Raw genomic sequence first — 13,305 nt, forward strand, 5'->3', positions numbered from 1 at the left:
CATTTGAAGGTTACCCTGGTTCTGTGTGAAAAGTAAGGCAGAACCCAGACTGGGTCAGTTGTAAGGATAAGTATAATACAAATTAGCCTAAGCCAAAGCAAATGTGACTCAAAACCAGGGACACTTACTTACACAGAGGATTGAAGAGCTGGGAGGAAGCTGGGAAAAGATTCTGCAACAGAATCTTCAACAATTATATGAAATATATTTAATAGGTCTAAGTGCAAAAAAGTTACACAGGTTGGCTGCAGATATATAAAACTAAGCCTCTGAACAGATACTGCTTGTGTAAAAAATAGAGAAAAAGGAAGAAAAGGAGAAAAATAGGAGAAATGCAAAAGAAGAAGAGGAAGAATGGTGAGATGGCTACTGTCTCTTTAAGAAGCTCCTTGGAGATACATAACTGTAGAAAGCCTGGTGAATACAACATTGATTGGGAATGAGGTAACCACAAACACCGCTGTCTCAAATGAAAAGGGATTCAAGATCTGACCCAGAAAACAAGCATCGTAACCACCAGATAAAATTTTAATGATAAACACAAGATGCTCTATATACAAGCAAGATTGAAGTGTCTGATGCTAGGCCATAAACGTAAGGTTCTCTTAGAAAGAGGGGCCATGAGGAGCCTCTCTGACCCACAGATCAAGTTTCATCTTATCGATCCACAAAACTCTGCCATGGCTTTGCTTTGCGCGGGCATAATCGGTAATGTTGAGCAGGCCTCAAGGGAACAGAGAGGCAGGAAAAGAAGGACTGGCATCTGGACTCGTGGCCGGGCTGCCTTTTGTGAGGCTCATGTCCAGATAAGCGATTCACAATTGGCTTTTGAAATTATAAAGTTTCCTTTATTTCTAATTCTTTTTATGACTCTTTCCATCCAATCTCAACATTCTTTTCTCAAAGTCTCTGACACACTGGGAGACCCCTTTAAGACAGAATGATCTAAGGATCTCAGAATTAGCAGGTGAAAAGGATCCCACCTAGCATGAGCTCTGAGGCCCTCAACTGAGCGACGAGGGGCAGAGGCTTGAAGCTACACTGATAACCAGAAGGACAGAATTCTTGATTTCTGGTCCATTAATCCTTCTAAAAGTAACAGTTCTATAGCACTCCCAAGAAGGGCATTAACCTCTAAATGGCGGCCAGTCAGACAAAAGCCAAAGGAAAGTGTTCCTCCTAAGGCATATCTTTTTTGGAGCAAAACACTTTTATATCGGTATTACAAACCACAAAATATTAAAATAATCTGACTCTTTGAAATTTCAATTCAAACAGTACTCTTTTTAAGGCATGCTTCTGAAGAAAAGCATTTTCTTTAAAGAAAAATCCTCCCCTACTACTAAGTTATTAAGCCCAAAGTTTGTTTTTGTTTTTTCCTCCATGTAGGAACCTCTTTTGGGTGGCTCACTCCACAGCCAATAGAGATTCAGAAGTTTAAGTGTCCTGGTCTCTACTTGATGGCATTAAACATATAATGTGAGACTCTAGGGTCAAGACATTCAGTTAATGCAAAAAGAAAATTATTATATATTTAAAAAAAAACACATAACAACATCTCTGTAATAAAATATGAAGAATTCATGAAAGTGGTTTTTGGAACAGAAGCCAAAGGAATTTATGGAAGCTAAAATTAAATTTTGTGGCCACTGAGACAAATAAAAAGTCTATTTCAGAACAAGTTAACTGCACATACAAACCGTGTGGTGGGGAAGGAAGATTATCTGTGGCCACAGCCCTTCCTCATGATAAAGGCTTCAGAATAAGAGATCAAGAATAGGAAGTGTTTGTGCCAATACTTATTATTCTCACTTGACTTTATGTCTTCATAAAATACAAACTGTTTGCCTTAATGAAAATCTAACATAACATGCCACAGGAGTGATTTAAAAGCTCGCAAGATGTATTGAGACCAATGGATTGCTGAACTCCTCACCAGTAACTTCAGAGCTCTTCAGACACTGCAGGACAGAGTCGTGGAGGCCAGCCATCTCCAATACGGGTTGTCAGTGGGACCGCATGCACTCTCAAGGGAGAATAAGAGTGCAGGGACCCACAGGAAGGCCCATGAAAAGTGACAGACCTTAAGGTGAAGAGTATTCAGTGAAAATTCATTTGGACTTACCCAGCTATGACAAGGCCATCGTGAGAATGTGCACCACATAAAGCCTCGTCAGGAATATGCTCCAGCTCACTCACAGCACCTTTGCGATTCTGCGTAAGAAAAGGGGGTGATTTATACATTCTTGGGCAGCCAGACAAAGCATCTCACTCTCACCTACATCCCACAGTGGCTGTTTACAGCGAGGATTGGGTACACAGTTATCAAGACATTCAAAAGGACAAAGAGACCACTAACACGTTAAGCTACTAGCATTTACGAGTTCACATAAACTAAACAGAACTAGTGGGCATGGGACATGAGAGGTGCTGCCCCTGTCCTGGGGAGTGGGGGGATTCATAGGATATAAACCACTCCACTCTGCAGAAGGCTATTAGTGGCAAGTGTCTGAAGAAATGTATAAAGTGTATTAAAAAGTTCAGTTTAGGGAGTTCCCATTGTGGCTCAGCAGTAATGAACCCAACTAGTATCCATGAGGATGCAGGTTCCATCCCTGGCCCTATTCAGTAGGTTAAGGATCCAGTGTTGCTGTGAGCTGTGGTACAGGTCAGACACGGCTTGAATCTGGTGCGGCTGTGGTATAGGATCGCAGGTGCAGCTCTGATTCAACTCCTAGCCTGGGAACTTTCATATGCCACACCTGCAGCCCTAAAATGCAAAAAAAAAAAAAAAAAAAAAAAAAAAAATCAGAGGAAAGTATTTAATGGTATTTTACCCGTTAACAGGTCTTATAAATGGTTTCCAAATAAAATGAAAAAGTATATACAACAAGATCAAGATCAAGAAGAGAAAAAAAGACATTATTTCTGACTGAGAGGTCAGATGTTCATGGAAATGGAAACCCTAAAACCCATAACATGGTTGCTCCTGAGGAAGGAACTAGAAGGCAGCAGGAGAGAGGTGAAAGGGAGATATATTTTCCATGATACACCCTTTTACGACCTTTGGTTTATTGTACCAAAAATGTTTATTGATTCAAAAAATATAAAAATCAAAAAATTATTTTTCAAATAAAAATAAAGGGACTCTTAAAGAATATAAAGTATTTACATGTGGGATACAGGGACAGTTAAGCCAAAAAAGGCATGAATAAAGGTATTCAAGACTACTAAGCCATCAAAAAATATCCAACTGAATCACTTTGGTGTACACCTGAAACACAGTATTGTAAGCCAACTATAATTAAAGAAAAGAATTCCAAGCCACCTATAATATTAACTTTGTTGTACCAGTGCAAGGATTAGAGGTAGTGTTAAGTGCCAAGCATAGTTCTTAGTACACAGCAAATTTTCAATAAATGGTAGTTACTAGTATTATACATATTATTAGGAGACAGATGATGACATCTATTCCATTAAAACCAACATTATTAATAGGAGATGCAAACTTCTTACTTTTGGAGTGGATAAGCAATGAGTGTGTGTATAGCACACAGGGAACTGTCACCTGTGATAGAACATGATGGAAGATAATATAAGAAAAAGAATGTGTGTATATCTATGTATGAATGGGTGACTTTGCTGTACAGAAGAAACTGACAATACTGTAAATCAATTATAAAAGAAAAGATAAAAGTTTTTTAAAAAACCCATTATTAAGCAGCTATACTGCAGGCATTGTACAAGATGATCTGCAGGATGATCTCACTTAATTCAAGGACCAAGCCCATGGCTAAGGAACAAAACTGGACACAACCAAGTGGGGCTGTCCTGTCAGTTGAGACATAGGAATGGAGAGGAAGGACTTGAGAGTCATCTGTGTGAGGGCCACAGCCAAGACTATAAGAATAACAAAGCTCTTTTGAGGGACAAGGTATTGAAAGAAAAGGAGAGGGCCTGTGGCTCTTGGCATCCACTAATTTCTGTCATGTGGCTTCCTCCTCATCATGGACTTCAACCCCACACTGGTGTTCTGGTCTTAGAGAGATCTAAGTGAAAAAGATGTTAAGCAAACAGCAGGGGAAAAAATACCATTTCCATGCTGGCTCTGACCTGGTGGTCCAGGTAATTTCATGCCTTCATAGGTCATGCCCTATGCGGGGAAGTACCTGAGAACCCTAGGGTCCCTTCTCAGCTTCCCCAGACACTGGCTGAGGAGATCCCAAACCAAATCACCTTCCCAACCCATCCTGAAGATGACCATGAATAGCACCAAAACACAGCATCTGTGTGCAAAAGGCAGATGCTAACTGAGCAGCAGATAGGGCCCACATCGTGGGAGGATGGCAGGCACATTACTAGACGGTCATCCTCACCAAGGCTCCATGAGACACCTCAGAGAGGAGGAGACGGGCACATAAAGGGACAGCATCTTGCTCTGACACTAACTCTCATGCTCTCACAAGGGCTTCCTTTCATTCTAGGATCACAAGAACACCATCACCACAGTTACACGTAAGAGTCATCATCTGACATTTTACTTATGTAGACCTCACTGGTAACAGTGCAGGAAATGGGCCTCAGGTGCTCTTAAGAGAAACCTCCCTACAGCCTGCCTGCAGTTTGACTCCAGTTCATTCAGTCAACCACCACTTACTGAGCACTTGCCAAACACACGATTTTGTGCTCATTAGAAAAAAACAATGAACAGACAGTTCAGCTAAACTGTACATAATCTGTATATTGGTATTAAGTGCCAGATGCTATGAGGCAGGTCTTCACCTTCACTTCTGCCCCCTCCAGCCTGGATAAGGAGGATGGACCTGCTTTCCTCCCTCACTCTATTACCAAAGAGGAAACAAAGAACTCAGCTGCTGCTTTCTCTCTCCGGATCTAACATTTATGAATTCGAGCCAGGTTACAGGAAATATCTCTAGCTCTCATGTTCACAAATCTCAAGTCTCCCTCCCTTCCAGACAGAAAGGCCCTAGTAAATGCCTAACTCTCTAGTTTTCCTTGAATGATGGCCCCTCCTACCAGGGTCAGACCCTCTGCTTTCCCACTCCCAGCCTATTTCAGCAGCTTTGGCAAACCCTATGCTTGCTTCCACTTTCGCCACCACCCCCCACCCCAACACACACAGAACTAATCAAGCAAACAGGCAGGAGTTTATTACTTGGTGTGATGCACACTGTGGGATAAGTAGGAATTTTACTTAGCGGCAGTGTCTTTGTGGCCTAAGGACAACTGCGCTAATTCTCTTCCAAAAGGTGGTTCTCAACCAGGGGAGCTTTTTTTTTTTTTTTTTTGTCTTTTTAGGGCCACACCCATGGCATGTGAAAGTTTCCAAATTAGGGTTTGAACTGAAACTGCAGTTGCTTGCCTACACCACAGCTAAAGCAAAGCCAGATCTAAGCCATGTCTGCAACCTACACCACAACTCACAGAAAAGCCAGATCCTTAACTCGCTAATCAAGGCCAAGGACGGAACCCGCATCCTCATGGATACTAGTTGGGTTCGTTACCACTGAGCCACGATGGGAATTCCCAACCAGGGGAGATCTGGCTTGTCTTAAAGATGTTTTTGACTGTCACAACTAGGGGGAGGAAGAGAGTGCCACCAGCATGTACTGGGGAGAGGCTAGAGATATCACAGAATGCCCTGCAATGCCCAGGAGAGTCCTCACCAAAAAGTATCTGGCCCCAGATGGTACTAGTAGCAGGGCTGAGAAACCCCAATTAGAGAAACACTGCTCTTATTAACTTTGCTAGGAACTATGACATTGCCCCAATAAAGAGTATCAGTCACTAATCAGGTTATAAGGTGATTGGGGACAGACAATATGTCAGCATCAGTAGTGAGCAAAAGCTTATTAATCTCAAAGTCTATTAGGATTGACCTTTACAGGAGAGGAAAGAGAATACAGTTCTAGCCCTTCCATCCAACTGAATAGCCTGCTACCCAGGTGGAAAGAGACGGCCACCACACTGCTGTCTCGTCATGCCTCACACAGCTTTATGTAACACTGTTCCTGACAGTTATTTCCTACAGAAACACTTCACTGTGCAAATTTGTAGCTGTGATCTAATATTGCTGTAGAGATTTTGAAGTGATAAATGTTATGGAAGCAAGCCAATAGGTTATGTGAGGGAAGACAGTACTGAGAGACGTTTCATAATCTCCCTCTTACATTTACTGGAAATAGCATTTTCAGCCCCTCTTTTACATTCAGGTGGTGCTTTTGCTTTCTTGGTCCAGGGAGATGGTGACAGGGAAAGAGGGCTGTGCTGAGCACTAGGCCCTCGCCATCAGAGGGGAGATGACTGCCACCTCGATCTCACCCCTCCTCTCCTGAAGGACAACAGGATGCTCCCAAACAGTGTAGTTGAAAACAAGTGCAGAAACTCTCATGGTAAACAAAATGGGCAACAAATCACCAATAGCTGAAGGGACACTCACAGTTCTCCTCCCTGTGCTGCTCTTGGCAGTTAACCTCAGACTGTAATTGGAAGGACTTAGTGTTTAATCCCAGGCTTGGGTTCCTGCGTCCTTGCAGGATATTCTCTACAGGTAACAATACTGGCCACTGCCTACCTTCCAGTTGGTTCTTAAAATGTGTTCCTTAGCTTGGCACTCTTGGAAAATGAGCTTCCAGCAAGAGTAATCGGAGATGTTGCTCTCAGGAAGGTGCCCTTCCTGCTGGCAGAGCCTGTACCAGAGAACTTCATCTTCTGCAATCACCTTCCACGTCTTGCTCACCTAAAACAGCAGAAGTGACACAAATGTCAAATTCTGCAATTAGAGAAGCCCCTTGTCATCCAAAAATCAATCAACACCTTTATTACTGCCCTGGGTTTATGGCAGTATAAAATGTCTCATTAACAAAACACTCTGAGGTGAAAAAAATACAAGCAAATGTTTCCAGTTTTATCTTTCAAGATCTCAAAATTGTTGTACTACCATCTAATATCACATTTTTGACTACTTGGTTAAATTATTTTATACATATATACATGTAAAATAAGAGAAAAATACACAAATACATAAAAGGCAAAAATACACACTATAACACGTTAACAGATACAAAATCATACACAGCTTTTCAGAACCGAATCTCTATTTTTTACCAACAGACACTTGTACTTCCATCTTAGAGTTGGAGACGGATGGCCTCTGAAATAAAAAGCTGTAATAACATAAATATCCATAACCCAAAACTTCTGGTTGTATGAGAAATTCAAATTCATATTATGCGCAAAAACTCAGATTTTAAAAGCGTTGATTCAAAAAATATTTAACAGAAAACTCAAGCTGTTAACTAGGATGGTAAGATATGATATGGAGGAGTTCCCGTCATGGCGCAGTGGTTAACGAATCCGACTAGGAACCATGAGGTTGCGGGTTCGGTCCCTGCCCTTGCTCAGTGGGTTAACGATCCGGCGTTGCCATGAGCTGTGGTGTAGGTTGCAGACGTGGCTCGGATCCCGAGTTGCTGTGGCTCTGGCGTAGGCTGGTGGCTACAGCTCCGATTCGACCCCTAGCCTGGGAACCTCCATATGCCGCGGGAGCGGCCCAAGAAATGGCAACAACAACAACAAAAGACAAAAAGACCAAAAAAAAAAAAAAAAAAGATATGATATGGAGAAATGAATGTTATGGCTGGATTGAATTTAAAAATCCAACCAGTATCTAGAGGAAATGGCCATTTTACCTATTAGTGCTTTGTCTTTCACCTTAACTTTGGGTAATAATGGTGGATTTACTTCATCATTGGAAAATGTACAAAGTTGGGAAAACTGCCAAAGATGGACTCTGCTAGCAAAATGAGAAACTGATCCAGGATATCAACATGATCTTGGGTCTGCAACACATTTTGCTTGCTGCAAATCCAAAGGCTAAGCCTCACTTCTAATAAACTAAGAGTCATGACCAGTGGTTCACGGTAACCTGTGCTCTTTCACACTCCCTTCCCACCTCAAGACATCAAATACTCAGACCAGAAGAGAGAACATGAGACAAAGTAAGAGAGGGAATACACAGCATGTGCATGGCAGACTCTCATCTCATTATACAAGACTTCTCATTTGCACTGCTAGGGAGTTAACTTTCAGGATTATAGAATTAAGAACACCAAAAATCTGCTCCTCAATAAAAGCAACAAGAATACTGCCAAAAAATGTCAAAATCAACTTTTTCAGAATGTTAGAAATTAACTAAAAGCTTGCAACATTCTGGGGAGCATTTATTCAAGAAAAACAGCTGAATCTTCATAAGAATAGCAACTTTTGTTTTGTTTCAACTTGCATTAATTCCATCCTCATCCTCCAACTCCATGGTAGGTGGACTTGAAAACCAACAGCCTCCAACTATAGTAGTTGTAAAAACCAGCAGCCTAGCAGCTACTGGAGAAGCCAAGTGGGTTTACAGCTCCCCAAAAGTACCATCCCCAGAGAACCTGGCCTGTATGGCAACTTGCTAGACAGCTCTGTTCCTGAAGTTTTTATATTTGATCTCTGTCTTATTTCCAAGACAGCTGTCAGAAAAAAATAAAGAACAACTGTTTAACACTGCGGCTGCCTGAGGAAGCACTACCAACCAGAGCTATAAGGAGGCTGATCAAAAGGCTTAAAAGAAAAATTTGGGGAATAAGATATCCCATTATAAATAAATACGTTCAAAATACCAAAGGAAAGCATGTCTAAAGAAATAAACTTATGAGCACAATGTCTCACCAAGTAGAGAATATTGATGAAGAGATAGAAATTATTTTTTTTTTCCTTTTTTGGCCACATTGCAACATATGGAGTACCCAGGCCAAGAATCAGATCTGAGCCACAGGTGCAACCTTTAACCTACTGTGCCAGGCCAGGGATGGAACCTGTGTCCTGGCACTGCAGAAATGACACTAATCCCACTGTACCACAGCAGGAACTCTAAAATTATTTTTTATTTATTTATCTTTTTTTTTTTTTTTTTTTTTTTGTCTTTTTGCCTTTTCTAGGGCTGCTCCCGTGGCATATGGAGGTTCCCAGGCTAGGGGTCAAATTGGAGCTGTAGCCGCCGGCCTACACCAGAGCCACAGCAATGTGGGATCCAAGCCGCATCTGCAATCTACACCACAGCTCACGGCAACACCGGATCCCTAACCCACTAAGCAAGGCCAGGGATCAAACCTGCAACCTCATGGTTCCTAGTCGGATTCGTTAACCACTGTGCCAAGACGGGAACTCCTAAACTTATTTTTTAAAAGAACCAAATAGAAGTTTTAGAGTTGAACTATATAATAACTAAAACAAAAAATTCACTAGAGGGGCTTAACAAGAGATTTGAGCTAGCAGAAGAATCAGCAAACTTAAGATAAATTAAGATTTCCCAGACTGAGAGAGAAAAAGAACCAATCAATCAATTTTTTAAAAAAATTCCCAAACAAAATTAACAGAGCCTCAGAGACCTATGAGACACCATCCAAGGGGACCAACATAGGCATTATAGGAGTCCCAGAAAGGAAGGAGAAGGAGAAAAGAGTAGAAAGACCATCTGAAGAAATAACGGCCAAAAATTCTATGTTTGATGAAAAACATTAATCTGCCTATCAAAGAAGCTCAATAAACCCCATGAAGAAAAAACTCAAAGAGACCCACACCTAGATACATCGTAAACTGCTGAAAGCCAAAGACAGAAACTTCAAAGCACTGAGAGAAAAAGACTCATGCACAAGACTCATTCTGTACTTCTCATGAGAAATCATGGAGATCAGAAAGCAGTAGAAGAGCATACTAAAATTGCTGAAAAGAGACTGCCAACCAATAAATCTATTTCCAGCAAAACTATCCTTCAAAAATAAATTAGATATTCCCAGATAAACAAAAAATAAGAATTCATCAGTTGTGTGTACGTGTATTGCTTTTTAGGGCCACAACTGCAGCATATGGAAGTTCCCAGGCTAGGGGCTGAATCAAAGCTACAGCTGCCAGCCACAGCAATGCCAGTTCCAAGCCACATCTGCAACCTACATCACAGCTCACAGCAACACCAGATCCTTGACCCACTGAGAGAGGCAGCCAGGGATCGACCTGTGTCCTCATGGATACCAATGTTTGTTTCCACTGTGCTACAATGGGAGCTCGCCATCAGCATACTTGCCCTATAAGAAAGGCAGTTCTTCAGGCTGAAATGAAAGGACACTAGACCGTAACTCGGTTCACATGAGAAAATAAAGTACATCAAGTAAAGGTCACTACAAAGGTAAACATAAAAGACAGAATAAACGTATTTTTACTTGCATCTTCCTTTCTTTTGATTAAAACGACACTGCCCCAAACTCTGTCAATAGGCTAATAAAGGTAGAATTTGTACACAATAAGAGTACAAAGAAAGGAGTGGAAACATAGTTATACTGGAGCAGTTTGGGTATACTATAGAAATTAAGTTGGTATTAATCAAAACTAGATAAGTTTTTGTTTTGTTTTGTTTTTTGCTTTTTAGGGCTGCACCCGTGGCATATTGAGGTTCCCAGGCTAGGGGTCTAACTGAAGCTACAGCTGCCAGCCTATGCCAGAGCCACAGAAACGCCAGATCCGAGCCACGTCTGTTACCTTCACTACAGCTCACAGCAATGCCAGATCCTTAACCCACTGAATGAGGCCAGGGGTCGAACTCAAAACCTCATGGTTCCTAGTCGGATTCATTTCTGCCGTGCCATGATGGGAACTCCAAAATTAGATCGTTTTAAGATGTTCACTATAGTTCCTAGGGCAACCATTAAGAAAATAATTCCAAAATATGATACAAGAAACAAAAGAATTAGAATCGTATGCTAGAAAAATAATCTAACACAAAAGAAGATAGTAATATAGGAACAAAAAAGACATAACCTACTGAAAATAAATAGCAAAATGCCAGAAATAATGTTTCCTTATCAGTAATTACATAACATGCAAATGGACTAAACATTCCAATCAAGACAGACTGGCAGGAGTTTCCATGTGGCTCAGTGGGATAAAAATCTGACTGTGGCAGCTCAGGTAGCTACAGAGGTACAGCTTAGATTCCTGACCCAGAGCAGTGGGTTAAGGATCTGGCATTCCCACTGCTGTGGAGTAGGTCACAGCTGCAATTTGAATTCAATCCTGGCCTGGAAACTTTCATAAGTTTCAGGTGGGGAAAAAAAAAAAGACTGATTGGCAGAATAAACAAACATGACTTAACTATGTGCTATCTACAGGAGACATACTTCAGATTCAAACACACAGACAAGCTGAAAGTAAAAGGAGGGAAAAAGACATGCCATGCAAATACACAAAAGAGCCATAATTTGTATACTAATACCACATAAAATAAACTTTAAGCCAAAAATTGTTACTAGAGGAGCTCCAGCTGTGGCACAGTGGGTTAATGATCTGGCATTATCTCTGTGGTGATGCCAGTTCGAACCCAAGCCCACTGCAGTAGGTTAATGATTGGACATTGCCACTGCTGTAGCATGGGTCACAGCTGTGGCTCAGATTCAGTCCTTGGCCCAGGAACTTCCATATGCTTCAGGTGCAGATGAGAAAGAAAAAAATCGTTACTTGAGACAGGAAATTTTTGTAATATCAATCCATCATGAAGAATAACTATTAGAAATATACGCACTTAGAGCTCCAAAATAAATGAAGCAAAAACTGATAAAATCGAAGAATAAATGAACTCAACAATACTTGAAGATTAAAAGTCCACTTTCAATAATAGAATAACTAAGCAGAATATCAAGGAAATATAATAACTGAATACTACAAACCAACTAGACGTAAGAGACATCCATAGAATGAACAGTCTACCCAACAACAATGCGCATTTTTCTCAAGTGCAATGGAGTATTCTCCAGGATACACTATATGCTAAGCCATAAAACAAATCTCAATAAATCTGAAAGGACTGAAATCATACAAAAATGTACTCTGACCACAATGGAACTGAAATCAGAAATGAAGAACATAGAGAAATTTGCAAAATTCACAACTGTATGGATATAAAACAGTATACTCCTAAATAACCAATAAGTCAAATAAGAAATTGCAAGAGAAACTAGAAAATACTTTGAGATAACTGAAAATGGAACATACAAAATGTCTGGGACACAGTGAAAGCAGTGCTTTGAGGGAAATTCATAACTGAAAACTATACTAAAAAAGATCTTAAACTAGAAAAAGAAAACTAAACCCAAAACAAGCAGAATGAAGAAAATAATGAAGAATACAACCGAAATTAGTGAAATAGAGGGGGAAAAATATCAAGGAAATAAAAATTGTTTCTTTAAAAAGATCAACAAAATTGACAAATCTTTAGCCAGACTGACTGAGAGGGAAAAATCCAGACCACTGAATCACTAAAATCAAAAATGAAAGAAAGGCAAAAGTTCCCATGTGGTTCAGCAGATTAAGGATCCAGCATTGGAGCATTGGAGCAGCTGTGGTACAGGTAACAACTGTAACACAAGTTCAATCCCTGGCCCTGGAACTTCCATATGCCATGGGGGCGGCCAAAAAAGAAAAGAAAAAAGAAAGAGAGGCCATCACCAGCCATCACAAAAATGAAAAGGATTGTGTATTATGACCAATTATATGCCAACAAATGAGACAAACCAGATGAGATAGATACATTCCTATAAAGGCACAAAATACTGAAACTGACTCAAGAAGAAATAGAAAATCTGAATAGAACAAGAGGTTGAATCAGCAATTTAAAAACTTCACACAAAGAAAAGCTCAAGTCCAATGGCTTCACTGGTGAACTGTACCATAGGTTTACAAAGGAATTAACACCAATCATTCACAAACTCTTCCAAAAAAAGAAGAGGGAACACTTCCCAACTCATTCTAGGAGTCCAACATTACCCTGATACATAAACCAAAGACACCACAATATCCCTTATGAATATATACAAAAATTTTCAACAAAACACTTGCAAACTGAATCCAGCAATATGTAAAAAGGAGTATACACCATGATAAAATGCAATTTACCCCAGGAATGCAAGGTTGGTTACATTTTTTTAAAAAAATCAACGTAACACATCATATTACTAAAGACAAAAACCACATGAAGTTCTCATTTAAAAAGTATAAAATTAAAAATAAAGGAGTTCTTTATATTCAAAAAACATCTACACTGTACAAAAAAATCATGGCATGTTTCCTTTACATAATAATTTCTCCAAAGAGACCTAAAGTGATAAGGATATATATACATATATACATAAATCTGATAACATTTTCAGGAATATGTCTTTATGATTGTGCCTATTATTCAAGAAGTAATGTGAT

The 13,305-nt window shown here is 40.2% G+C and overlaps 1 protein-coding gene across 5 annotated transcripts in view; it reads right to left on the reverse strand.

The window, feature by feature from the left end:
• FBXW8 (F-box and WD repeat domain containing 8) overlaps nt 1-13,305 on the reverse strand; it is a 168,706-nt gene that overhangs the window by 78,396 nt on the left and 77,005 nt on the right. For all 5 annotated transcript variants that reach the window (XM_013990336.2, XM_021073706.1, XM_021073707.1 and 2 more), the window contains exons 3-4: nt 6,596-6,760; nt 2,126-2,214 (exon numbers count right to left, since the gene is read on the reverse strand). In XM_013990336.2, the coding sequence (XP_013845790.1) occupies nt 2,126-2,214; nt 6,596-6,760 (254 nt within the window). The remainder of the gene's footprint in view (nt 1-2,125; nt 2,215-6,595; nt 6,761-13,305) is intronic.

Source organism: Sus scrofa, chromosome 14 (genome assembly GCF_000003025.6).
Source record: "Sus scrofa isolate TJ Tabasco breed Duroc chromosome 14, Sscrofa11.1, whole genome shotgun sequence".
In the NCBI taxonomy this organism is placed as follows: Eukaryota; Metazoa; Chordata; class Mammalia; order Artiodactyla; family Suidae; genus Sus; species Sus scrofa.